Source organism: Dipodomys spectabilis, unplaced genomic scaffold, assembly GCF_019054845.1.
Source record: "Dipodomys spectabilis isolate Male_0828 unplaced genomic scaffold, ASM1905484v1 ptg000017l, whole genome shotgun sequence".
Lineage (NCBI taxonomy): Eukaryota > Metazoa > Chordata > Mammalia > Rodentia > Heteromyidae > Dipodomys > Dipodomys spectabilis.
Window position 1 is genome coordinate 20,266,139 of NW_024870694.1, and position 27,415 is coordinate 20,293,553.

At 44.5% G+C, this 27,415-nt stretch overlaps 1 protein-coding gene across 3 annotated transcripts in view; it reads right to left on the reverse strand.

The window, feature by feature from the left end:
• Positions 1-990: 990 nt before the first annotated feature.
• Positions 991-27,415, reverse strand: part of Vps8 (VPS8 subunit of CORVET complex) — a 229,142-nt gene continuing 202,717 nt past the window's right edge. For 2 of the 3 annotated variants that reach the window (XM_042668229.1, XM_042668220.1), the window contains 2 exons: positions 5,206-5,286; positions 991-1,597 (listed from right to left, as the gene is read on the reverse strand). In XM_042668229.1, coding sequence (XP_042524163.1) covers positions 1,448-1,597; positions 5,206-5,286 — 231 coding nt within the window. In that variant the 3' untranslated portion in view covers positions 991-1,447. The remainder of the gene's footprint in view (positions 1,598-5,205; positions 5,287-27,415) is intronic. The other variant, XM_042668236.1, reaches the window with a different exon arrangement.

Genomic DNA, 27,415 nt, shown 5'->3' on the forward strand with positions numbered 1-27,415 from the left:
ATAATAACTTTACCTTGATCACATAAAATACATTTACTACATCCCTCCCATATATATTTTGTGTTTAGAAGTAACACGTTCCATCTTTTGTTTTAGGAACTTTCAATCCTCCTGCCACAGCCTTCCAATTAATGGAATTATAAGTGTGCCCTGCACAAGTGATTTCTTTTTCTATTCTGTTCTCCTGTTTTAGTTCTTTAGACTATTGAAAGGGAGACGACCGAATTGTACCCTGAGTTGATCAAGTTCCTCTGCTTTAACTGCAGGCTCACTGAGAACCTCCTGTGGCTACCCTGAGAAGACGGCTTCAGTGACATCACAGGTCAGAGTTCAAATCCCTGCTCTGCCTCTGCTTCAGCAGGTGGCCTGGTTAAATTACTTGTCCTCTGAGCTTGGGCTTGTTCCACCTGTACACTGAGTCTGTAGCTGCCATGGACTTCTAAGTAGCAATCACTTAATGCTCATCACTGCCCTCAAAGCAGAGGTATCCTCACATCCTTCTTCAGAGGCAGGGCCTGTGCGGTCATTCTCAGGAGATGCCCACATACATGCCCAGTTCACATCTGGCCATCCCCCAGCCAGCTCAGCCTGCTCAGCATGACGTGTTCTAGGCCTGGTCTCCCTCCACCTCCCTAATGGCTCTATTTCATACACATCGAGGCAGACATGAAAACCCACTCGATGATGTCTATTTACACATCCATTTCCTGTGGGTTTGCTTCTTAGCATCAGGCACAAGAGCTGGATGGTCCCTGAGTGGGCAGACACAACTGGGCATGTGAGCACGTGAGGAGGTGTCGGGGACTGCCCGGGACTCAGGACTGAGCATGTCCATGGAAGTCCGGCCATGTCACAGGAGCACCTGGGTGGCTGGCCTCTGCGTGGTGTCTGTGGTGCAGCTGCTTTGTGAACAGAGCCAGGGTCTCTATAAGTAGGAGATGATAAAACCTGACTATGGCCGCAGGGCTGTAAATGCCTCCCACGATTTGATGGATCAAGAGAACTGGTTAGCCGGCTTGCAGGACTCCAACAGACATTTATTGCTAGGAAGGAGAGGCCTGCTGTCGCAAAATGCTTCAACAGGTGGTGTGCTCTCCAGGCCTGCGTCTGACACCCTGCAGCAGCCTGATCCACCTCTGTTCTCCAAGGCTGGTGCCCTCCTCATGATACCTACAGATGCCATCTCTGGGACTCTTATCTACTTTCCAAGCTGCAGGGAAATGGGAAAAAGTCCCAAGGGAGAGGTGACATTCCAGTCTGAAGGCCTTGAAGCTGTGGCAGGCAGGGAGTCCAGACTGGGGACTGTGGGTGGAAGCTGCGCAGAGAGGTTGGTTGATCCTGGATCCCTTAGTGGGAGTGTGGAGCAGTAGAGGCTAAACCTTCGGGGACCAGAGCCCTACTGTGTCCCTGGAATGGCTGTCTCTCACAACCACTCCTCCAGGCAGCCTCAGTCCTCCGTCACGGGTGGGGGGATGAGCCGCAGCTGGAAGTTCTCCTTCTGGAAGACGCTGTTGAAAGCAGGGCTACTCTGGGAGCCACTGAACGGCCTGCAGCTGTCACTGCCGCGGTTCTGGGCGAGTTCAGTAAGGAGAGCCAGCTGCAAAGAAGGAGACACACGTGAGGCGAGCCTGTGGAGACAGATCCCATGTGGAGGGTCTGGGAGGGATGGGGTCAGAGGTGGAGAGGATGGCATTCCCCTGATCCAGGAGAGGGAAAATCGAGGTTTGGGGCCCTGGGCTGGGTCTCACAGACAAGCAGATGCCTTGGAGCACATTCTAGTGAAGACATTTCGAGCCTCCATTTCCGCAGTAGTGGTAACTAGACTGATTCACTCTGGAGACGCATGACCTGTGCGCTCTGGCCCTGCAGAGCCCCGCAGCGCTGCCCTCCGTGTCCTCACTGCTCCTTTCCCTATGCTGCGGGGACCCTGTACCTCTCCCCTGAACTAAGCAGAGGCCCCCATTCCTAGCTCATTCCATTCTGCACTCTCTACCAGGGTGCTGGTTCCCCTGGCTCTTCCCCCTTCCCCTCCCTCTTGAACCTGGACAGCTCCAAATGATGAATCAGCCACCAACTTAAACTCGGGCTCCAGAGTGCTACTTGAACCTCCAAAATAAGTCCTCCAGCTCCCAGCTTGCTATTTTACCAATGGTTCCAGCCCAACCCTCATCAGTCAATGGCTAAGATCTGAAGAAATGCCAGGAGGGGGGCAGAGGTGCTGTTCACACAAGCCCACCAGGAAGCCAGGCCTCAACCTCAACAGCCTCTTTGAACCTAGGCTACCTTTCTGCAAAAGTCAGAGCCTGATGGCCTGGTGCTCCCGATGCCCTGCCTCAGAGCACAGAACTCACACCCAGGGCTTGAGATTTCTGTCAGAGGCAACCATCTGGATTCAACCCCTAGCGCTAATGGGACGGGAACCTCAGTGTCAAGATGCCAAGTTCTCCAATAACCTAGGAGGAAGCATTGTATCCCAGCACTGCGTCCTGAGGAAACTGGCAAGGCTATATTGGAGGCCTGTGGGGACCATTCTGGAGGGAGGCCACTGGAACCAGAGCCAGCTGACTACTTAGGGTCACATATGTTTGAGTGTAGTCAGAAGCCCCGGGACTTCTGAAAGCCTCAACCGTAAGAAGTGTCTTTGCAGTGCCAGACACTATGCTGATGCTTCAGTTTCTCTCTCTCTCTCTCCCCTTCCTTCTTTTTCCTATGTGTGTGCATGTGTGTGTGTGTGTGTGTGTGTGTGTGTGTGTGTGTGTGTCTGTGTGTGTTGGGGCTTGAACTCAGGGCCAGGGTGCAGTCTCTGAGTTTGTTTGTTTAAGGCAAGAACTCTACCACTTGAGCCATCACTCCACTTTCAGCTATTTGGTGGTTAATTGGAGATAAGTTTCATGGACTTCCTTTACTGGGCTGGCTTCGAATCACAATCCTCAGATTTCAGCCTCTTGAGCAGCTAGGATGACAGGCAGGAGTCACCAGTACCCAGCTTGCTTTAATCATTTTTCAACCCTTCATGGTACTCTGAGAAGTTGGGTAACAGCCTGGGTCACTGCCAGTGAGTAGCAGCAGGGTGGGCGAGGTTCATACTGTGGTTCATGTGGCAATCTCAGCTGGGCCATGCTGCCTGCCTACAGTGCTGCCTTTCTGGAGATAATCTGCCTATCACTTGTGTCCTGCTCACCTGCCCTGTTCCAACTGCTGACAAGATCTCCTGTCATGTAGTCTATTATGGCTCTAGGCTCAATGTCCATTTGTTACTTCTGTTGCAAATACAATCAGTGGCTGTGGAAGGAGTCATGTGAAGACCCATAAGTTCTTTTTTTTTTAAAAAATGTTATTATAAAGGTGATGTCCAGAGGAGTTACAGTGTCATAAGTCAAGTAATAAGCACGTTTCTTTTTGGACAATGTAACCCCTTTCCTCACTCTCTCCCAGTCTCTCCCTCCTGTCCTCATGCAAGGACTCCAAGTTCTAAGTACCAATTTATAAAAAATAACTGCATCCCAGGTCCTAGCTCAGCTACATGCTGTGGTCTAATTTGTACCTACTAACTCCCATGCTTACGCTCTGTGAACAGGGGATGCTAAGGACCCCGGAGGGAGAGGGGCCAATGCCTCTACTGATGCTGTGCTGTGGTGGTGAGATGCCCCTCTGCTCAAACCCGCCACGTGCCGCTTCCCTCCTGCTGTAACCCTCGCAGGTGCCCGGCAGTCTGACAAGGGTCTGCCAGGAGATTACACTCATGGCTCCCAAGAGAGCAGCACTTTTACTTTCTGACACCATGAGGTTCATAGAGCAAACTCAAATAGTTTATATTTCCTAAGCAAAGTTATTTTGGGTTCTCTTTCTGTAACTTAGTGACCTGGAAACTGCTGGGTTGCGAATGAGGCTCAGCAGCCTTAAGCCCAGCTTTGTTCTCAGAAGGCCCAGAACCTCGGCTCCTGGGGCAGTGCTTGGCTGAAGCTGGGAAGCCTGGAGTGGCTCTAGACTCAATAAGGTTGGTGGGCCATGCACTGGAGATGCCTGGAGAAGACTCTTGGACAGGAACCTTTAGGAAACCTGCTCTTAGAGGGAGTGCCATTTTTCCTTGGTGCTTGTCTGTGAATGGGTGTGGGGGAGCTCACTCAGGCAGAGCTGGAACCTAGGAGCAGATGGGCCAGGACAAGCTAATGGACCCAGTGTGCTGGTGGGGTCTGGGTGACTTGGGGGTGGAGATAGTGGCAGGGGTGGGGAGGGGGCAGAGTGGCTGTAGGCAAGGCGGTAGCAGGCCACAGCTGGATGGGGAGGAGGAGCCAGGCTGCAGTACGGGGAAGGGCCAGGAGGGATGCTAACTGATCAGAAGACCTGCAGTGGCTTCTGCAGTAACAGAGACTTGACCCAGGGTAGTGGTAGTTGGGAAAGGAGAGAGTGGAGTGGAGGTCAGCCTTTCCAGTAAGTGGCTGGAACGTGATGGCTGAGCTGCCAGGCTTCTGCTGCAGGTGACTGGATGGGACATGGTGCCACTTCTCAGGCTGGCTCTAGTCAAGGCTGAGAGTTAATGAGGATGCTGAGGGCCTGTGGGACATCAGCACAGCTCGTAGCTAACTCTGAACTTGCTCCTGCAGTTCTAGCACATTACTGGACTTTATTCTGGCATGAAGACCAGTTTTCCCAGTCTTCACAGCAGGTGGACATGGTCATGGGTCTACATCTGACCGATGGAGGTATGTGGAAGTGGGATGCATTGCTTCTAGGGAGGGCTAATTCCCATCTCCCTCTCTCTCCTCTTGCTAGCTGGAATGCAGTTGTGATGGTTTAGGGCTGGGGCAACTGTACTGAACCATGCAAGTATACTCCATGAGCTAGAGAAAATCTGTAAGGAGGTTTATGGAAGGTGCCCAGTGTCTGAGACACTTCTGTCTTGTTTAAGCCACTGTACTGGGTGTTGATCTTTCATGGCTAAAGAGCATTCATCCAGAAGTCCAGGAGGGCTGGGTCTTAGGGCAGGTTTGGCAGTCACTGACACAAAGGAAGGCCTCACAGAAGCCCTCTGTGTTCTCAGGGTCCACCGTAGGTAAGGGACAGACACCGCTCCACTGCTTCTGCTTCCTTCGCAAAGTTCTCAGTGCTCTCTGAGGCCATGACAGGGATGCAGCTAGGACAGAGGGAGGCTAGGATTGGGACTCCATGACCTTGACTTTCCTAATAAGGAAACACAAGCCTTACCCGGGAGCTTCCTCGGTAGAGCCGGCAAAGCTGATCAAATGACTGGATTTGCTGTGGATCCAGAACAGGTTCTGAGGTTACCTGAGAAAGAAAAAGAAAAAGGTAAATAATACCACCATGAGGCTGTTGGTGCCTTGCCTCTAAATTTGGCCCACACCAAGAATAGAGCAGGGCATAGTGGTTCCTTTGTTCTTCTGAGGAAAATCTCTACTACTTGCAATTAGGGAGGAAGACTACTGGCATTCATTAGAAATGGGTGTGTCCCTCTGCAGCCCTTGCTTGGTGCTGTGTCCAGCTTGATAGTTGTGGACTCACTCTGTTCGATATGGCCTCGAAAGTCTCCTATGTCCTTTGGGGCTTCCTGACTCCTCTCTGCCATCACTATGCAGAGTGATCTTGCTTCATCCAGTCTTGCCCTCCCATGCTCTTCACTTAACCTGGCCCACAGAGTTCCTTTCTTTCACCTGCAGGCTGTGGCTTAGAAGAGGTGAAGGCTCACCATACTTGCTGCTAGCATGCTTGTCTGATCACTGCAGTGCTGTAGCTGTCTCTCCGTGGATCTGCTCCAACTTAACACTCAACACTCAACTTACACTCAAGTGGGATGGGGAAGGCAGCATAGGTCAGAGGTGAACACAGACTCTTCTTCTCACACTAACCTGGGCAGAGGGTACAGCTTACTGTGAGGTGACAGACGGTGGCCTCAATGGGATACTGTCTAACCTGCCTGGCACCATTAGGTGCTAGATTTTGACACTATGGTCTGGAGATACTATTGGTTAAAAGCTGATTTCAGAAGTGTTTTTGTGTTTCTGTACAATGTGTGTGTGTGTGTGTGTGTGTGTGCGTGTGTGTGTGTATGGGGAAGATGCATGCCAGTACTAGGACTTGAATCCAAGGTTTTCTATTCTTGCTTAGCTCTTTTGCTCAAAGCTGGTGTTCTACCACTTGAGCCATAGCTCCATATCTTGTGTTTTTGTGTCAGATTAGTAATGATACCTTTCTTTGCCTTAGATCCTGAAGGTTTTAAGCAGGAATTGTAAATGATTCCCCAAATGAAACTCTGTTTGTGACAAGTGCTTCAGTGCTGAAGGGCCTGGGTGTCACATTCACCTTCAGGGCTGAGGGATCCGGGGGCCAGGGGTGGTCTGAAGATGTATGCTGGCCACAGGCCTCATTCAGGTGGACAGTGAAAAGGATGGGTGGGCACAGGAGGCTCGGGGCTACTATGCCTGGGAGCTGAACATTTCATGTGGGTCATCTTACCCAATCCTCAAAAACACTCTATGAGAAAGGACCTGGCATCTTGACAGGCATGTAAATTTCACTTGTCATCTAGGATTCTTTGCTTCCTTCCTTTCAGGCTTCCACCCCTCGTGGCTCAGAGAATGGAAACAAGCATTGCATAAGATCCATCCTGCTAGCCTAGCAGGCAGCTACCGCAGCTCCATCTCCTAGTTGGGGAAATGAGGTTTGAGGATGCTGAACATGGCAGCCCTTGAGAAGGTGTGTAGTTCCTGGGCTTCTAGAATACCACATGGCACATCAGATAATGTTAAGGCAGATATAGCTTTAGCCACCAGCCCAGGCAGGCCACAGGAGCTCCTAATGTGCTTGGTGGCAGGGGGCGGGCTGGGAAGGTGCTGGCTCAGTGGAGGTGGTGAGCAGGGGAGGAGAGCCCCTTAGGGCTCTCCGTTCATTTAGTTAGACTCATTTCTCTGGGTCTTTCAGACATACCAAGGGTCCCTCTGTGCTCTGAGAATGTTAAACTTGCCTTGACACTCTGTGAAACTTTTGTCCTCAGTATTATTTGGTAAGAAAAATGATCACATTTTTTTTTCAAGAGAAAGTGTGTGCATTACTACATTTCTGATAGACTGTGGATGGGGCCCAGGGGAGTCCTAAGCTAAAAAAAGACCTGAAGGTCAAACAAATACTGCAAACCTAGCTCAAATCAAAGCACAGAGAGGAAAAATACCTCTTTCGAGGCCATTAAGAGTAGAAAGCAAGGTCCTGACACTTGGTTTAATCCAGTCCCCTTAGTGCTACTGGCACAAGCTGGGAAACAGGATGTCATCAAGATAGGCATGGGCCATTCGATGCACTGGGGCCCACCACTTCACGGTGCATTTGTCAAGGGACCAACTATCCTGTCTGCTCTGCACTTTACTTAGATCCTAGTACTGTGTGGTAGAGGGTTAAAAAGGAAAGCCCTAATGGAAACAAGTAGAGAGGGGACTAAGCAGGGCACTTGGGGTGAGGCAAGTTAATTAAAAATGACAGCAGAAAGGCTGAGTGCACAATGATGGGACAGTGAGAATAAGAAAAGGTTACTCCTTACAGGACCTGTGTAAACAAACCCTTTGTCTTGAGGGGATTTTATCAGCACACCATCTCATAAAACTACATTTCATGTACAATGGCACATGAAATTCCATGATGGATGACACAGGTGGTGCTGGTCACGTCTGAAGATCACTTAAGGAATTTCCACCACATTTATACAGAGAAAAGCTGTGTTGGACATGGTAGTCTTATTCCTATTTATGCTGTGTTTTCTTTTGGTGGCACTGGAGTTTGGAACTCAGAGCCTGCTCTACACTTAAGCCACTCCTTCAGTGTTTTTGTTTTTTACTTTAGTTTTCATATATGATTTTGTGTTTTTCCAGGGCCTGCCCTGGACCATGATGCTACTCCCACACCTCCCACACATTGGGATTAGACATATGCTACCATGCCTGTGTGTGCTTTGGAGTTATTCTTGTTAGCTTTTTTTGTCCTCAAACTATGATCCTTCTTTTTTTGGGGGGGGGGGGGGGTCCGGTCGTGAGGCCTGAACTCAGGGCCTGGGCGCTGTCCCTGAGCTCTTCAGCTCAAGGCTAGCGCTCTACCACTTGAGCCACAGTGCCACTTCCGGCTTTTTTCTTTTTGCTTATGTGGTGCTGAGGAATTGAACCCAGGGCCTCAGGCATGCAAGGCAAGCGCTCTACCACTGAGCCACCTTCCCAGCCCCAAACTATGATCCTTCTATCTTTATCTCATGGTAGCTGGGAACATAACTACACCTGGATTACTAATCTCTCTCCATTCCTTCCTTCCTTCGAGACAGGGTCTAACTATGTTGCCCAAGCTGGCCTTAAACTCTTGACCTTCCTGCTTCAACATCCTGTGTAGCTGAACTAAAAGTTTGAATTAACAACCTGGCCATTGCATTTTTTTCATTTCTCTCCAGAGGAAATGCAGTAGGCTCTAAATGGTCTGCTGTAAGTGCACAAGACAACCCTGGTTTTAGATTATTTCCACGGACATGCAGTGTTTTTAAAACTTAGACATCCTTACTGGCTTATCCTATTGGAGATAGTATAGAAGCAGTCCAAATACTTTTAGGAAGTGAAGGTCTTGTGAGATAACTAGATAACCATACTGTTAAAAATAAATAGAGTCATGTCAAGGGAGCCAAAGTAATTCAATAATTGTGATGAGAAAATTAGATATGCATATGTTGAAAACTAAAATTGGATCCTTGTTTGTCACCATGCACCAATATCAACTCCCAGTGGATCAAAGACCTCAATATAAGACCTGAAACATCAAAACTACTACAAGATGGAGTAGGAGAAACATTATAAATAACTTATAGGCATAGGCAGGTACTTTTTGAAACGTGTCCCAGGAGCACAGCAAATAGCAGAGAGACTTGACAAATGAGCTTATGTTGAACAAAAAAGTTTCTCATACAGGACTGTAGGCATTTACAGTAAGGCCTCCTCTAAGATACTTAGAGGAGGAGCACATGCCTCTGATCATATATAAAGCAATATTTATCAGAATAAATTCCAAGAAATGGAAATGAGTGTTTTTTCTTTGTTGCTGTTTTTGTTTTCTTTTCATCTTATTTGTTCATTTATCTGTCTTTAGGAAGGGTAAAGGGGGGGAACAGAAATGGAGGAGCAAAAGATGAACAGATACAGTAGTGGTACTTATTAGATACTATGTTCAAAATGAACTATACAGGGCTGGGAAGGTGGTTCAGTGGTAGAGCGCTTGCCTTGCATGCCTGAGGCCCTGGGTTCGATTCCTCAGCACCACATAAGCAAAAAGAAAAAAGCCGGAAGTGGCGCTTTGGCTCAAGTGGTAGAGCGCTAGCCTTGAGCTGAAGAGCTGAGGGACAGCGCCCAGGCCCAGAGTTCAGGCCCCATGACCAGATCCCCCCCCCCCTCCAAAAAAAAATGAACTATACAACTTGTGGTCAGAGATGGGAGGGAAAAACTGGGAGAGAGCAAGGAAAGGTGTGACACTGTTCCAAAAGAAATATACTCTGTACCTGACTTACGTAACGATTCTGAACATCATCTTTACATCTATCTATCTATCTATCTATCTATCTATCTATCTATCTATCTATTTTTTTTTTTGGGTCTGGTTGTGGGGCCTGAACTCTGGGCCTGGGCGCTGTCCCTCAGCTCTTCAGCTCAAGGCTAGCGCTCTACCACTTGAGCCACAGCGCCACTTCCGGCTTTTTTCTTTCTGCTTATGTGGTGCTGAGGAATCGAACCCAGGGCCTCAAGCATGCAAAGCAAGCGCACTGCCACTGAGCCACCTTCCCAGCCTACATCATCTTTATAATAACAATAAACAATGAGAAAAAAAACCCTCAAAATTTCTGCATACCAATGGAAATAGTTACTAAACTAGAAAGACAGCCAACAGACCGTTACTAGCAATACATCTGACAAAGACCATATATCCAAAATATACAAGGAATTCAAGAAATTAACCCCACTAATAAACCAATCAATAAATAGGTAAAGGAGCGAGATACTTCTCAGAAGAAGAGGTAAGAATGGCAAAGAAACACATGAAGAAATGCTGAACATCCCTGGCCATAAAGGAAATGAAAATCTAAACAACTTTGAGATTCACCCCAATAAAATTATCCAGCATTAAGTTTCAAACAATAACAAATGCTGGTGGGGATGTAAGAAAAAAGGAACCCAATTGCACTGTTGGTGGGAATATAACCTAGTACAACCGCTCTGGAAACTAAACATAGATCTTCCCTATGACCCAACCATACCCAGAACATTACAAATTAGGAGGTAAAGACACTTGCACTATTCACAATAGCTAATTTATGGACATAGTCCAGATGCGTTACACAATGTATGGATGCATAAATAAAAAAATGTGTACCTATACACAATGTAATTTTACTCATCCATTAGAAAGAATAATATTATGTCATTTGCAGTGAAATGAATGGACCTAGAACAAAGTGTGTTAAGTGAGGTAAACCAACCTCAGAGAGAAAAACAGCACATAGTTTTTCTCATACGTGGAAGCTAGATCTAAATACAACTGGACATGATAACTTACACTGGAACTCTAGGTATCTGCACAAAAACAGACTAAAAGAGGATACTCTTGGGGGAAGAACTCAAAGGCATAATTCCTTTGAACATGTAAAATACTATTTATACAAACAAATTCCAGGAAATGAAAACATTTTTTGTTGTTGTTGTTGTGGTGGTGGTAGTGTTGTTTTTGCTTTTCTTGTTTTTTGTCTTTTTAGAAGGGGCCAAGGGGGAGGTGCAGGAATGGAGGGATGAAGGGAGGAATAAATGCAGTTACAGTTCAGTAGACACTATGAAATGGACTATGAAACTTGTGTGCAGGGATGGGAGGGAAAAACTGGGTGAAAGCAAACAGATGACATTGTCAAAAAAGAAGTGTACTCATTAGCCGACTTATGAAATGGTAATCCTTCTGTACAACACCTTAACAATAACAATACAATTATATTTTAAAAATAGAGTCACACTGCTGGGCAACAACTATAATTCTAGCTACTCAGGAGGCTGAGATCTGAAGATCATAGTTTGAAGGCAGCCCAGGCAGGAAAGTCTGAGAGACTCTTATCTCTAACTAACTAACAAAAGCCAGAACTGAAGCTGTGGTTCAAATGGTAGAATACTAATCTTGAGCAAAAAAATCCCAGATGGGGCTGGAAAGGTGGCTCAGTGGTAGAGTGCTTGTTTTGCATGCATGAGACCCTGGGTTCGATTCCTCAGCACCACATAAGAAGAAAAAGCCGGAAGTGGGGCTGAGGCTCAAGTGATAGAGTGCTAGCTTTCAGCTTAAGAGCTGAGGGACAGCACCTGGGCCCAGAGTTGAAACTCCAGGACTGTAGAACTCTCAAATGATGATCCAGACTGTTTTCTGACCCAGTAACTTCTCAAATTTTAATGTTCAGGGGAATCACCGGGGCGGGGGGGGGGGGGGGGGCGGTACTTGTTAAAATGTGGGTTTTGGCTAAGTGTGGTGGTGTATACCTGTGATCCTAGCACTTGGGAGGCTGAGGCAGGAGGAATGTGAGTTTGAGGCCAGTCGGGGTTATAGAGTAAGGCCTTGTCTTATACCCAGGGTGAAAAAAAAAAAGCAGATTCTGGTCAGGTCTATGATGGGACTTGAGATCCTGTGTGTCCAACAACTTTTGTGCATTCCTGCCTGCGCTTCGAGTAGCAGGATTCTCCTGTGCATACAACATAGCAGAAGTAGCTTGAGACTGACCTTACTGGGTGCTATTGGGGACAAAATACTCAGATTCTGAGTGTTTTGGCTCTAGACCTAACTATACCAAAATACTCGTTAGTTCTAAGGTGACTTGATTAGTGATGTTGTTTTTAACATCCTTGTTAGAAAGTTTAAGATGGGATTGTCTCTGCCCTGGTTTAGGTGGCTCTTACTATGGACACTGAAACAGGTAAGGCTGGAGACAGGGCCAGTGAGAACACAAGCTCAACACGCACAGGCAGCCCCATTTCAACCATACAGCACACCCAGATGAGGGGGCAGGGCAGCATCTCAGGCCAGGAGGTATCCCATCATTCCATTCTCCTATTGGCCCCCTAAGTTCCTTGGAGATGCAAAAGAAGGCATTTTTCCTTATTTTTCCAGTTCTGGGGCTTGAACTCTGGGCCTGGATGCTGTCCCTGAGCTTCTTTTGCTCAAGGTGAGTGCTCTACCACTTGAGCCACAGAGCCACTTATGATGTTTTTTTGTGTGTGTGTGAAGATACCATACAGAGGGGTTACAATTATAGGAACAAGGTAATGAGTACATTTCTTATCAAGCATTGTTGCCTCCTCCTTTGTTTCCCCTTACTGGAGATGAGTCTCACAGAGTTTCCTGTCTGGGCTGGCTTTGAACCACAATCCTCAGATCTCGGCTTCCTGAGTAGCTAGGATTACAGACATGAACTACCGATGCACAGCAAGAAGGTATTTTTCTAATGACTGCATCCACATAAATTGAAAAATACAGTTGTTCTGTGGGTGACAGGTTCTTTCTCATAACAGGAGCCATTATCCTGGGCTCAAGGATCAGCCTCAGGGGTGACTACTGGGGTTGCCCTGGAACTCCATGTATGGCCAGAGCCACATGGCTGTGGTAAAGCATCAAAGCATCTGAAGATGTCATTTGAAGGAAAAACAAGAGAACTGTAGATGTGCCAAGGGCTTCATAGGTGTTCAGCTGCCTTGAAATTCTTCCCAGAACTATGTTTTAGGATAAGAACATTTTTGAAAGAAACCACCAGGGGATGGCAATAAATCATGAAGCTATGGATTTGTCCCTATTTCTAATAGATTTAGGAGGTGAAGGCTAGATGGGGGAGAGGCAGACCCCCCAGAAAAGGAAATGTCCACAGAAAGCCTGTGCATAGGCAATGCCCTGCCTACGCAAACTGTGTGCCATGGAACTGGCTCCTGTCCTATCAAAGCCTCTATGCTTCAACAGATGTGTCAGAAACCCCTACTACATAAAGCCATGAGGTCCAAAGATAAATCAAAAGAAAAGAGCAACCTAATGCTTCACAAATTCTGGGTCAATGAGACCCCACAAAAAGATTTCATCTTCTCCAATGGTGATAGCCAACACTAGAGAGTTTACTGATGTACAATAATCATCCACTGCCTGTTTGCTGGAGCAGGCAATGGATGGTTACTGTACATCAGTAACCTCTGACACTGTCTATATAACTTATCAATATGTCCTGGAAATTACAGCATTTGAGGTCCAAATTATACTCAGACGTTTCAGCTCTAGCCCCTCCTAGAATGCTTCTCCCCAAGCCTGTCAACAGACCAGTTCACCCCTACCTGCTTCCACATGACCCAGCAAGCCACACACTGCTCTCTCTCTGAGTTGAAAATGTCCAGGCATCTCGTCTCCTGCTAGCATGTGAGCCCCCTGATGATCAGATAGATTCAGTGTTCTGGACCTTGTATGTAGATTTGCTAAACTGCTGACTAGAAGTGTAGTAATGGGCACCAACTCACTCTCCTGTCAGTGGGAAACCAGTGACATCTTTCTATTTTCAAGAACTTGGACTTTGTTCTGTATCTCAGCCAAACTATCTATTTTATTTCGTTTAACCCAGGTTTGGGGAAAGAATTTTTTTTTTTTAATGTCATAAAACACAAGCACTAACTCTTTAAGTAGCTCGAAAAATTTACCAAATGAGTGGGGCTGTGGTTAACTGGCTCTTTCTGTTGTGGCCCTGCCATTGAGCATGATTAAGGCCTGCTGGCTGGGCCGGAGCTGCTCCTCTAGAGTCGGTGATACTGCAGAGGCTGGGGTAGGAATCTGTGTTCTATAGCTCATCTGCCAAAGACCCACTCATCCCTGACTTCAATCACTACTAGCAGCACATTCTTGGGCAAGCTGCCTGTTTTCTCACAGCTGGGTGGTTTTTGTTTTTGGGAACCTGGGGCAAATGGGCAGAGCCACACGGCATGAGGTAGTTGAGAAGATGAGAGAAGGAAGTGCATGCAGAATACACCCAGAACTCTCATTACATGCTGTACCAGGAGGGCATGAAGAACATGCAGCCCAGTGCTCGGCACCAGTCTCCATTATGAAATGCTGCCTGCCTGAACCTCATCTTAATGTGTCTATGCATGCAGAAAGCAGAGGAATGAAAGCTCAGGTATGGGCAAAAATGGCAAGGCTGGGGGTGGGAATGGGGTGCTGCAGAAGAGAGACAGGGTACGAGGTCCCTATCTAACCAACAACAGGCATCTATTTAACCGGTGTCCAGCACTGTTTGGTGCTCAGCTGCTATAGATATTTCCTGCCCATCAAATGGATGAAGGGCTGAGAGGGCGAGTAAGCAGATTTTCTAATTCTTTTTGATTCTCTGGAGCCTCCATAAATCCTCTGCAATGCAGAAGAGCATGGGGCAGGCTTTGACAGACTTAGTTCAGCCTGGATTCTTGATGAGTGGCTCTGGACAGGGAATTCAGCTTCTGTTTTGTTACCTGTAACACTCAACTTTGCAAAATTATTGTGAGGATTACAGATAATATATAGGCTTGGAGCTTGCCTATTAGATGTCTAATAAATGATAGCAATTACTGTGACATGTGTGTGTTCATATATGCATTTTATTTTTTGTCGGTCATGGGGCTTGAACTCTGGGCCTGTGTGCTATCCCTTTCAGCTCAAGGCTAGTGCTCTACTGCTTGATCCACAGCTCCACTTCTGGCTTTTTGGCGGTTAATTGGAGATAAGAGTCTCATGGATTTTGCTAGCTTCAAACTCAGATCTCAGCCTCATCTGTAACTAGGATTATAGACAGCAGCCACCATTGCCTGGTCTCATCCTGTCATACCTCCCTATATAACCCTAACAGGTCATGTCACTCTACAGGGGCTATGTTCCAGTTTATTACAGGACAACACCATGGTAGGCCACATTATATCATGTGGGCACCTTGGGAGGCATTTGGGTCACGAGAGTTTAAGGAAAATTGTAATGTTTATTGAGGCTAATCATGGCTTTTATTGCATCAACCAGAAGCAAATGAGGGCAACTAACTAGAAGCACTGTCAGAGACTCATGATAGCCTTGAAGGGAAAGGAGATTCAGGCTATAGAGGCTGTCTAGAACAACGGATTTGCCGTATCAGTGTCATACATAAAAGTGGGGGCAACAAAAATCTGAACACAGTCTCAATTTGGAAAATGCAATAAACATCCAATACCCTTTCCCGCATTCCTGGCCCTTCCAGTCCCTCGGCATACAATGGACTAGAAATGATTTCCCAATTGCAAGAGACAGAAAAATGATTTGATGCTGAGAGTAAATTTCTATCTTCTCATGTAATGAAGTCCAATGATAAGCGCTGAAAATTAAAACTGTAGATGAACATTAGAGGAAGAAACAGTGACAGCCCTGGCAATGACCTGGTGATACTCAGCATTAAAGTAAATCCGGTGGAAAATTAAGTCCTGATGATCTACAAGAGTCCCAGGGAGAGGGACACGAGGTGAGTGCAAATGCGCCAGCACATTTCAAAGCTCAGTGACTCATAGAGGTGGTGGAAGTGAGAGCTGTAATTACATCCGCTGGAAGGAATAAGACAAACCAGGGTTCCTAGCATCCAAACCTCCTAACCAGCATACTGAGCTTCTGGAAAGGCAAACAACCTGATTCACTGCCACCTGGAAGGCCGGGCATAACAGCACAATAATTCTGGGAATTCTGGATGTGACACCTCCCAAGGCACACATAGACATAGATGGTTTCTGAAGACTGGGCTCCGCTTGTTCACTTCTTATTCTCTACCAAAAATAAGATCCTGAATTCCAAATCCCAACATTTCATTCCCTAATTGTCTTCCTATATGAACTCCCAAGCAAGCCAAGCCAGTTTGAGCCTCTTCCTTGGGATGTTCTGTATCCTTTGTCTACACAATCACCTGTCTGTCATTCCCCTATTCTAGGAGCTTTCCATGCAAATTGCTGCAATTCTTCGGAGTAGTACGAATGGACTGAGACCTCTTTCCCACTTGTCTCCTCCTGCCTGCCCTCAACTTCAGTTTCAAATCTGTTAATACTATAATCTATTACAGGGCTTCTATCCTAAGCTGTTGCAAACTAGACGTAGTAACTATTTATAGCTTTTGTCTAAAATGAACCATGGCTTTGGAGATGGGAGCAAACCACAGCTGCTTCCCTCTGTGAGGAGGTGACACCCTTCCTAAAGGGCTCACCACAACACAACAGCCCCATCCTAATACTGCAGAAATCACTACAGGTTACAAGCAATAATGACGTAGGTTATGAAATAATAAACTAAGCAGACAAGTTTCCTAGCTGCCTGGAGAGACAAGGGAAATGAGCAGGAGTTCTGAATGCTGGTGACAGCGTGACCTTTCACAACAGAAGTGGGAAAATGCTGGTTGAAACCCTCTGAAATGTGAAAAGGAGGAACAGCACCTCCCTCCCCCAGCAACAGCTCATGTAGGACTGCTATTGCTAGTCACAAGGACTTTACATATACTATCTCAGTGGTCACTGAAAAACTCTGAGAGGTAGGTAGGTTTTTTTTTTCTTCAAATGAAGATACTTTTTATTATCTTTTAAGAGTTGTAGAAAGGTTACCATTCAACTAATTAGTTTATAAGTACAGTTCATCTTGACAAATGTCAGTTACCATTTTCTCCCATCTAGCTTCTAATTTTCCCATAATTAACAGATTTATCAATCTATTGAGCACCTAATGTCTACTGGTTTTGGTTTGCAGAGGTGCCTTCAATAGTCTTTTTTTTTCTTTTTAAATTATCTTTAAGTAGTTGTACAAAGACGTTCCCATTCTATAAATCAGTCGCTAGGTAGGTAGGTTTATGTGTGTGTGTGTGTGTGTGTGTGTATGTGCACACACGTGTGCGTGCGAGCATGCGTGCACTATAGAAGGACGTGAAAATTCAGGACCTTATACTCACTCACTTGCTTACTTAGCTGGCACTCTACCACACTTCCAGCCTGGCTTTTTGCTGATGAATTGAAGATGGAGTCACTCAGACTTTTCTGCCTGGCTTGGCTTTGAACCACAGTTCTCAGATCTCATTCTCTTGAGCAGCTGGGATTAAAAGATGGTATGTGCTACCATTAACTGCTACTCTGTAGTCAAAGAAACTGAGGGGCTGGGTTCAGTAATGCACCAAAGGTCATTCTGGTTGTTGGTGGAGCACAGATCTGAAGTGAGGCAGTTCAGTTCCAGATGTTTCTTTCGCCTGGCAGTCTTAGGATCAGTGTGGAGGAAGCCTGATACTTTTAAGGAACACAAAACATGGTGTCAAAGGGCTCACTGTGGTCAGAAAGCCTCAGCCATGGTCTTGTAAGAGTGCTGGCCTCTGGCCATCTTTGAGATTCTGCTTTCTTTCTTTTCAAGTTCATCCCAGCAGGGCTGCACAAAAGGATGAAGGAAGAGAGAAAAAGAGAATAGGGAGAAAAGGAGGGAAGGAGGAGGGAGAGAGGGAAAGAGAGACAGAAATAATTTGAGCTCTAGGGTTCTGGCCCTGGAGCCAACTAAAAACTAAGCAAAGCTCTATAGTGGCAGTGCGAGGCCTCCTGCCTGGCGCAGACTGTTTGAGTGCACACAGGGTAATCTTGAATGCCCTGTGCCATCAAAGAATGAATTCTGAACGTGGCTCTGACGCTGCTCATTAGTGATACTAATTTGCTGTGCTTATACCCTCGATGCCAACCATCTTATGTAAAAATGGAGGAAATGTCTGCATACCATCTTCCAGGGCTCTTGTTAGAGAAGGGCATGGACTCAGTTTCCCTTTGTCCACTGGTTTCTGTCCTTATTTTAACTACTTTTAAGCAAACAACATTATCCCAGGGAAGTCTAATTTATACATAAGGGAATGAAGTCTCAGATATTAAAATAGAGTTGTAAGAGACAGGATGGCTCCACCATCCACGTTTGACAAACTCAGGTTCTGGGACTGTGTCGGCATGATGGGCTTCCCACAGGCAGTCGCAGCTGCCTGCTCTGCTGGTGGCTGGGGCTGGTGCTGGACCTACCAAGGGCCTTCGAGGGCGGTGGGTGGAGCCACCCAGCAGGTCAACACCATTAAACACTGCCATTACATAGGGAACTAAGTGTACTTTTCATGCTTATCTGCTCATTTTGCACTCTCTCTCACACACAAAACATCTCTAAATTGGTCTAAAGTGTCTAAAACCCATATGCCACACCTGCACACTCAGGACTACTCCTATCTAACCTGCTTTGAAAGGCAAAACCCTGGGGAAAAATCGGTGGTGGTAAAAGCTGATGATCTCATTATGCTTTTAATGAGTGGATTTTAAAAAAAAGAAATGTATCCAGCAACTGCACAATGTAGTTTGAAGCTTCAGATACTTAAAGTACATCTGTCTGTTACCTTGCCAGGGACTGGCTGTTATTAGGTAGGGAGGGGCATCTGAGCAAATCTACTTCTCTGTCATGGGAAGAGATTACAAGGTAATTGCTGCTGCACCTTGCCACCTTCTCTGGAATGATGTCAGGTCAGAAAGAGGAACCACTTTCCACAGAAATAAAAATGATGGCATTGGGCTGGGAGTGTGGTTCAGTGGTCAAGTGCTTGCCTCACATGCATGAAGCCCTGGGTTCGATTCCTCAGTATCACATAAACAGAAAAAGCTGAGTAGCGCTGTGGCTCAAGCGGTAAGAGTGCTAGCTTTGAGCAAAAGAAGCTCAGGGATAGTGCCCAGGCCCTGAGTTCAAGCCCCAGGACTAGCAAAAAACAACACAAACCAAAACAAACAAATAAACAAAACCCAAAAAGAAAATTATAATGGGAGATGAGCCAGAGAGCACAGAGGTTGGGACCCCTGATCTTGCTCCTTTCCCAGCGCCTTGTCCTATGCAACACAGAGGACATATCTTTTGACATGATATATTCTGGCCATTCCATAATTACTTTCTCTTTTTGTCAGGAGGGGAAGATTTAACAACAACAACAACAAATCCAGAGGGGGCTGGGAATGGGGCTTAGTGGTAGAGTGCTTGCCTAGCATGTGTGAAACCCTGGCTTCCATTCCTCAGTACCACATAAACAGAAAAAGCTGAAAGTGGTGCTGGAGCTCAAATAGAGTGCTAGCCTTGAGCAAAAAGAAGCTCAGAGACAGTGTCCCTGAGTTCAAGCCCCAGGACTGGCAAAAAAAAAAAAAAAAAAAAAAAAAATCCAGAAAGACTTATAAAGCAGAGTCACATAGCTATGTTCTTATAGAGAGGTGGCTTCTTCCTATTGCTAGTCAGAAACCTCTCTACCCCACAATTTGTTTGGGCCAACTATTTGGACTTATTTAAAAAACACCAAAACAAGGCAAGCATTACTTTTGTACATGTAATTAAGGCTTGCCACCCTTTGATTATCTAACTAGTTCTTGCTACTTAAGAAGAAAGAAAAACAATTATCTTAAGGGAGGCTGCTGGGGAGCTACAATTATGACAAAGTGCTCTTCTAAGGGGCGTGGAACTTCAGGATTTTTCTCTAAGAATTTTGACTGTTGAAATAGGTTGGGTAGTGGTGTTCCTGCCACCCAGCTTAAATAGACACAGACTTGATAATAAGAGGAATGAAAGCAGAATCAACTGGAAGAACAGGTTTAATCCTAAAATAGCAAACCCCAACATAAGTTAATGTAATTACAAACCAAAGGGAAAATTACTGATGCATGTGCTGACGGCAGTCATTTTAGGTAGTAATTTGCCGCTGAAAGAGAAAACATTCACTTACTTCTCTCTGTAGGACTTGGTTTTGGAAGAGGGGGAGCAGGGAGTGAAGAAGATATAAATTGAAGTCAGGTGCAGGTGGCTCACACCTGTAATCCTAGCTACTCAGGAGGCTGAGATCTGAGCATTGTGGTTCGAAGCCAGCCTAGACAGGAAAGTCTGTGAGCCTCTTCTCTCAACTTAACCAGTAAAATGCCAGAAGTGATCCATGGGGCCATCCCATAGAACCTTGAGGGAAAAAAGCTAAGGGACAGTACACAGCCCTTGACTTCAAGTCCTAGTACTGGCACCAAAGGAAAAATAAAAAAGCTTCAAAATATGAACTTAATTTGACAGTAACTGATAGCCTTCCAGAATACTTAAAACTCCCTAAAAGAAGACAAGAAATGCAGCTGCCCAACAAGGTAGCACTAAGAATGTTCAGCACATAATCAAAAGTTTGTAGATATATGGAGCAGGAAAATGTGGCTCACAGACAAGAAAAAACAAGATGACTGAAACAGAGACATATGTGTTGGCAGATAAACAAATTATTTAATAAATATGTGTCAAGATTAATAGGAAGATTGAAAGATATATTTCAGAAATATATCTGAAGATCTGTCCAACAACGAACAGGGAAATCAACACTGTGAGACAGAAATAAATAATGGGAGGATAGTAAATGAACTTATAGACTTGCCAAGGGCCCTGTAATTTTTGTTAGATAGTAAAATACAAACTTAGACTGTGTTAAAGGAAGGATGCATCCTACAATCTCAAAATCTACCACTAAAAATACAAGTTAAAGATATGTAGCTATAAAGGCAATAAAAGAATAAACATAAAAATGTTTAAAATCCAAAAAATATTCAAAAACTTTAAAAATATTCAAATGAAGCCAAAGTCAATAAAGAAAAAAACTGCAAAATGCAGAAGCAAAACAGCACCAAAACAAAATCAACAGAAAGGAAAAATGACAGAACTAAATATAATCATTAAATTTAAGTTGACTGAACTTTTCAATTGATAGGTAAAGATTGTCAGATTAAATTAAAGAAGCCTGTTTTCAAGAGATGAAATTACCTTTCTTTTTTTGTTCAGTAACAAGTTATATTCACTTAGACCATATGTTTAGTAATAAAAAAATCCCAGTGGCTTTTCAAAGATGATCATCTTATGGGTTATTCTCTTTGTCTCAGAAAAGAATTAAATATGAGAAAGTGGCACTGTGGCTCCAGTGGTAGAGCACTTGCCTTGAGCTGAAGAGCTCAGAGACAGAGCCCAGGGCCAGAGTCCAAGCCCCATGATGAACAACAATACAAAAAGAAAGAAAGAAAGAAAGAATTAAATTAGAAATCTATTACAGGAAAATACCTAGAGAAGCAATAAATACTTAGAAATTAAAACTGTAATTCTAAATAACCAGTAGGTGAAAGTAGAAATCACTAGGTGAATTAGAAACTATTTGAAGATAAATTATAACATAAATGTATTACATCAAAATTTGTGGGATGCAACTGCAGCAGTGCTTGGATGGTGGTTGAGAGCTTTACCTTCCCTTTAATGTAGCTCAGTGCTGGTGGCTCATACCTGAAATCCTCAGGAGGCTGAGATCTCAGGATCATAGTTAGAAGCCAGCCTGGACAGAGAAGTCCACGAGACTCTTTTTTTTTTTTTTTTTTGCCGGTCATGGGGCCTGAACTCTGGGCCTGGATACTGTCCCTCAGCTCTTCAGCTCAAGGCTAGTGCTCTACCACTGGAGCCACAGCACCACTTCCGGCTTTTTCTGTTTATGTGGTGCTGAGCAATCGAACCCAGGGCCTCATGCTTGCAAGGCAAGCGCTCTACCGCTGAGCTACCTTCCCAGCCCCGTCCACGAGACTCTTATCTCCAGTTAACCAGCAAAAAATCAGATCAGAAGTAGAGTTGTGGCTCAGGTGGTAAAGCAACAGCCTTGAGAGAAAAAGCTAAGGGACAGCGCCCACATCCTGTCAAGGTCCACTACTGGCACAGAAGAAGGAAGAGGAGAAGAAACAGGAGGAGGAGGAGGAGGACTGAACATCAGTGGTATAAGCTTCTACCATAAGAAGCTAGAAAAATAAAAGGAAGTTAAACTCTAAGCAGAAGGATGACTGAAAGAATTATATAGAAATTGTGCAATTGAGTAGTTCATAATATCTGTAATGAAAAACTCACAGGGTGATCTTGAGAACAGATTCCATCACCACAGCAGATTTGTCCTATATGGATATAGAACTGGTTATATTCAGGAAAAAGTAAGGTTCCTTTGGTTAAAGAAGGAAAGAAGAGATGAAGATGGAACACACATTGCTGATATATCCAAAGTTTTGCCAGCCAGGCTACTCAGGAGGTTGAGATCTAAGGATCAGTGTGGAACCAGCTCAGGCTGACAAATATGCAAGACTCATCTTTAATTAACCAGCAAAAAAAATGGACTGAAGGCATAGCTCAAGTAGTAAATTGCCAGCTATAAGCAAAAAAGGCTGAGATTGTGACTTAGTAGGCAGGCATGGTAGGTCTGTTAATTCTACCTTTTGGGAGGCTGGGGAAGGAAGATATAGGTATTAGAGGTGTGGCTCAAAAAGAGGAATGCCAGCCTTGAGTGAAAAAGCCAAGGGAGGGAATTGGTGTCCTGAGTTCAAGCTCCAATACCAGCATGTGCATGTGCACACGCAAGTACACAAACATACAACCCCCCCCAAACCAAAACCAACCAAAACAATCAACAAAGAAACCCCCATAGGTTTAAGATTAACAAACCTCTTCTCAAAAACCCAACCAAACCAGAAAGCAATAACAAAAACACTATTTAGACTTCATTGTGTTAGCAACAGGGAGCCACTGCTATTTTCTAAGCACTAGAAGAGGTGGAGGATGGAAGAGCCCAGATGGCAGGGACAGGGAGTCAGTTAGAAGAGGTGGAACAGGTGGTCACGGAGGTGTTGACAGCACTTACTCAGTGTGGAGAAGGAGATGGTGGCAACTGAAAAAAAATTCACAAAAGGGTCTCCATAGTAGCTTGGACTAGAAAATAATTTGTGCAAGTAAACTGATAAAAGGTTTTCAATAGGCAAACTTGTGAGGATATATCAATATAGATTATGCAAGTTGAAGAGGAAAAAGAATGAAGAATAATACAGCCTTGGGGAAACCTGAGCATCGCCAGCATAACATATGACAAATGGGAATCCCAGAGGAGGAGACTGAAAGGAGAAGGCAGTGGAGTAACATTGAAATGTTCCAAGAACAATCTGTCAATCACGAATCCTAGATCTAGTAAGCCTGTCTTCTAAAGGAAGGGTGAAACAGACGTTCTTTCCTAGATAAGCGATAACAGAATCTGCTGCTAGCAGAGCAGCCTAACAAAAGCCACAAATGGAAGTTTTTCATCAGCAGGAAAGCAAATTATTTCAGAGGCTAATTTAAATCCATATAAAAAAGATAAGGAGAACAGGTCAAGGTAATTCTGTAATTGTGATATACTATATAAATGCCTGTTTTTCACTTTCCTTGTCATGATTGATTTAAGAAAGCAATTGTATGTAGCAGAACATTAGGCCTATCATAGATAGACATGTCTATATTTTATATATGTCACATTTGCACAGAGGGAATGTGTAGAATCAAAGCTTTATTGAGCTAATGAAGTGAAAGAAGATAGTAAAGTAATAATCACAATGAGTTGTTCGAGTTGCACTGTTAATGGAAGTACTAGGCATAGCAAATAATACCTCAAGAAGCGGGGAAAGGGAATAATGTTTCCATATTTAACTGGAATTTAACTAGTTTAAATCAGAAGCTGAGCCAGGAATGGTGGCTTATCCTTTTAAGTCTAGAACCTGGAAACTAAGGTAGAAGGACTGAGAATTTGAGGCCAGCCTGTGCTACATAGTGAAGTTTAGGTCAGCTTGGAATACCTAGGAAGATCTTGCCATGAAACAATAAAACAAAACATGAGTCAGAGAAGCTAGATGCATAACATAAACCCTAGAGTACCATTAAAAAACCCAAACAAATAAAAAACCTCCTCAGAAAACATGAAAGACTTCACCAAAGAAGATATACAGATGGCAAATAAGCATATGAAAAGATACTGAACATCATAAGCAATTAGGGAACTGCAAATTTTCAAAATGAAATACCACTACTCGGCTATTAGAAAGGCTGAACATAAATTCTGGTGAGGATGTGGGACGACATCTTTGGGTGGGGGGAGCGGGGAGAGCACAGTGGTTCACCTGCTTTGGAAGAGTCTGGCAATTAAGAAAATCCAATTGTTTGGATTTTTTCCTCCTTCACCAATGCCCTATGTGTCAAACACTTGGCTCCCTTTGTGAAATGTGCTGTGGCTTTTTAAGAGGTAGGGCCTAGCGGAAGGTTCTTAAGTCACTGGGAAGACAGGGTGTCCTCTAAGAAAATGGTGAGACTGGGCTTTCAGGCCTGTTTCTTGGTTCCAGATGTAAGTGGCTCATTCCATCCTGTGCACTGGACAGAATGTGTTGCCCTTGGCAAGTGCTTAAAGCAATGGGGAAACTTGATTTGGACTGGAACCACCAGAACAAGGAGCCAAAATAACCTTTTCTTTATAAATTTATGATCTCTAGTGTTTTGTTATAGCGATAGAAACTGTCCAGCAATAACCTTAACTTCTAGGTACTGATTCAAATGATGTGAAAATGTATCCACATAAAAAACCTACACGTAGTGAGTTTTCTGAACAACTGATCATCTGGAAGCATCTAAGATGTCCTCCAATGGTTGAATGGGCAGACAAACTGTTGTGGATTCAGACCAGGGAATGTTTCTCAATGATAAGAAATGAAATATTAGGCCACAAAAGCCACTGAAGAACCTTAAATGCTGATTGCTCAGTGACAGAACCCAACTGAAAAAGCAACATACTGTTCAGCCACATGACATCCTATAAAGACAAAATCAAGGGGATAGTAAAAATAGTAGTAGTTGCCAAAAATTAGGGTAGAAGGTAGGTGGAGCACAGTGTTTGGGGGAGGAGGCAGTAAAACTATTCTGCATTGCATGTTAATGGTTGATATATTTCATTAACACTTGTCAGACCCCACAAAGTATACAACACTAGTGTCAATCATATTTAGATGCTAATAAGTCTTCTATCAACTATAACAAATATACCACATTATAAAATACTCCAACCAAGATGATGGCACCATTTACATGGTGACTACATGGATACCAGTTTTACCCACTAAACTATTAAGAATGTCTGGGGTTCCTTACAAGAGCCCTCCCTATATCTGTATGCGGTTTTTCTTTTTTGTCGGGCATGGGGCTTGAACTCTGGGCCTGGGAGCTGTCCTCGAGCTCTTTAGCTCCAGGCTAGTGCTCTACTACTTGGGCCACAAAGCCACTTTTTTTTCCTGGTAGCTAATTGGAGATAAGAGTCTCACAGACTTTCCTGCCCAGGCTGGCTCTGAACAGTGATCCTCAGATCTCAGCTTCTTGAGTAGCTAGGATAGGTGTGAACCCCAGGTACCCAGCCCCTCCTTATATCTGAAACCAAGACTCCAGCTTCTCCCTGTCAGCATAAAACAGCACCTGGATCATGAACATTTTCAACCCAGCCTCTATAGAAACAAATATCAAATTAGATCCGCTGTATCCTTGTCTTCAGCACTGAAGTCACACTTGGATAGAAGTCCTATTAAGACAAATATTCTGAGGAAAAACAATGCACATCCATCAAGGGCTGTCATTTATGAGGACCTGAAGCTCTGCAGGAAAGAGTCAGAGATGAGGCATTAAAAAGCAAATACATCTTTATTAAGCCACCACCAAACGATGAGTAGAAATGTGGCACCCATTTCAGTCCTTTCTGTATTTCACGTTTCTCTTGACTCTCCTGAAATGATCAGCCAGCTGTTCTTGGCACCAGCCAGCTGAGACACATAGCCAGCTTTTCTGTTGTTATGGTAACGGTAGCATGGCAAGGCTTTCCCCATAAAATGTGAAAATTCCCGCGATTCAATAAAAATCATGAGCAAGTGTAGTTGTCTACATTCCTAACTAGGAAACTGGACTATAAAATCCTTACTTCACCACAATACTTGGAATAAGAAAAATTGGCTCCAAATTCTTATGGCATACTTGAATATTTGAGAAACCGAAAACCACTTTGTCAAAAGCTTGGTTATAAAATCCACTAGATTTCAGTCACTACTGACTAGTAAAGGTGCGAAAGCAAAACCTATACATTCTAGTAGCCTTTGTCCCTTCAAAGCTTGCTAAGTATTTGCTGAATGGAATCACACAATTGTTGGACAGACTACACTTTCTTACTGCCCATGCTTTTTCCTGGCCAGGAGTTATTGTGAGGGGAACCCTGTCTGTGGACTTTCCAGAGCTCTCCACCAGTCTGAGGAAGCCTCAGCCACAGCCCTGGGCTCTCAGACTTCCACAGAGGAAGCTTATGTATAAGCATAGGTGTCTAATCAAACCTTACGACAAAGTTCTTCCTCTAGTGACTGGGCGTATAACAGGTCCTCCTCTGCTACAAAGATTCTTACTGGTGTTTCTTAAGTGGTTTCATCAAGTGGTCCTTTAATCCATTCAGACCTCCAATTTGGAGCTTTGCTATGGAGTTCACTGTAGTGGACTTTTGTATTAATTTCCATCTAAGGGATAGGCAAACTGCCTTTCTATGATTCAACACTGAAAAGAGAAGCATATGAATCTTCTTTGTTATTCAAGTTAGCAATTAGAGCTATATATGAAATGCTTTATATAAGTTTTACATGCTATATATATACTTATTCAATAAATATTTCTAGTTTAGGACAACTGGGAAAAATACCTAAAAGGCACAATGTTGCCAAACGATCCATGCAGTGGAATGTGCCATATATCAGACACATGGCAGCTGAACAGAACAGTGCTGTCTTGATGTGACTGTTACAGGTGATATGTGTCCTAAAAAGATAGCAGTGCCCTGGGCACTGCTCCTGTCTTCTGAGCATATGAGCCCAGTTTTTGGCAGGGTCATGCTGATAGCAGTCATTAAACACTTCCTTCAGTTATGAGTCAACAGTGTCTCACTGGTTACATCAAGAATACCAACTGATTTCTTGTGATTTTTTAATATGCTACTCTGGCAGTTGCTGTTCCACACACCCCACTGCTGCCTCCATCTGTTAGGGCAAGTTTGGGAAGATGGACTACAGCTTAAGTGCTAGGACTAGAACATGCACGTAGACACACATATACAAGCACAAGCTGATGCACAGCTGATTAGGGAAGCCCAACCAGGTGTTAAGGTTCCCACTGACCTCACATAATCTCACTAAGAGTGCTGATTTGGGGAGAACAGTGAGGCACTGGCTATGCTGAGGAGAGAAGCCTGGCCAGCGACGTTGTCTTATGAGTGAAGGATTTTATGTAGAGAAACCTCAACACATCAAGGTAAATGTATTGGCAGAGATTAGTTCAGGGTACTGTGAGCTCAAACGATACCTAACAGACTTAGAGAAGTATTACAAAGATTTGGATTTATCTCTTCATTTCCTCAAGAACCTTTTCTCTCGCTTAGACAACTGTCTAGTTGTTTTAACTGGCCTTCCTGCTTTCGGTGGGAACTCAT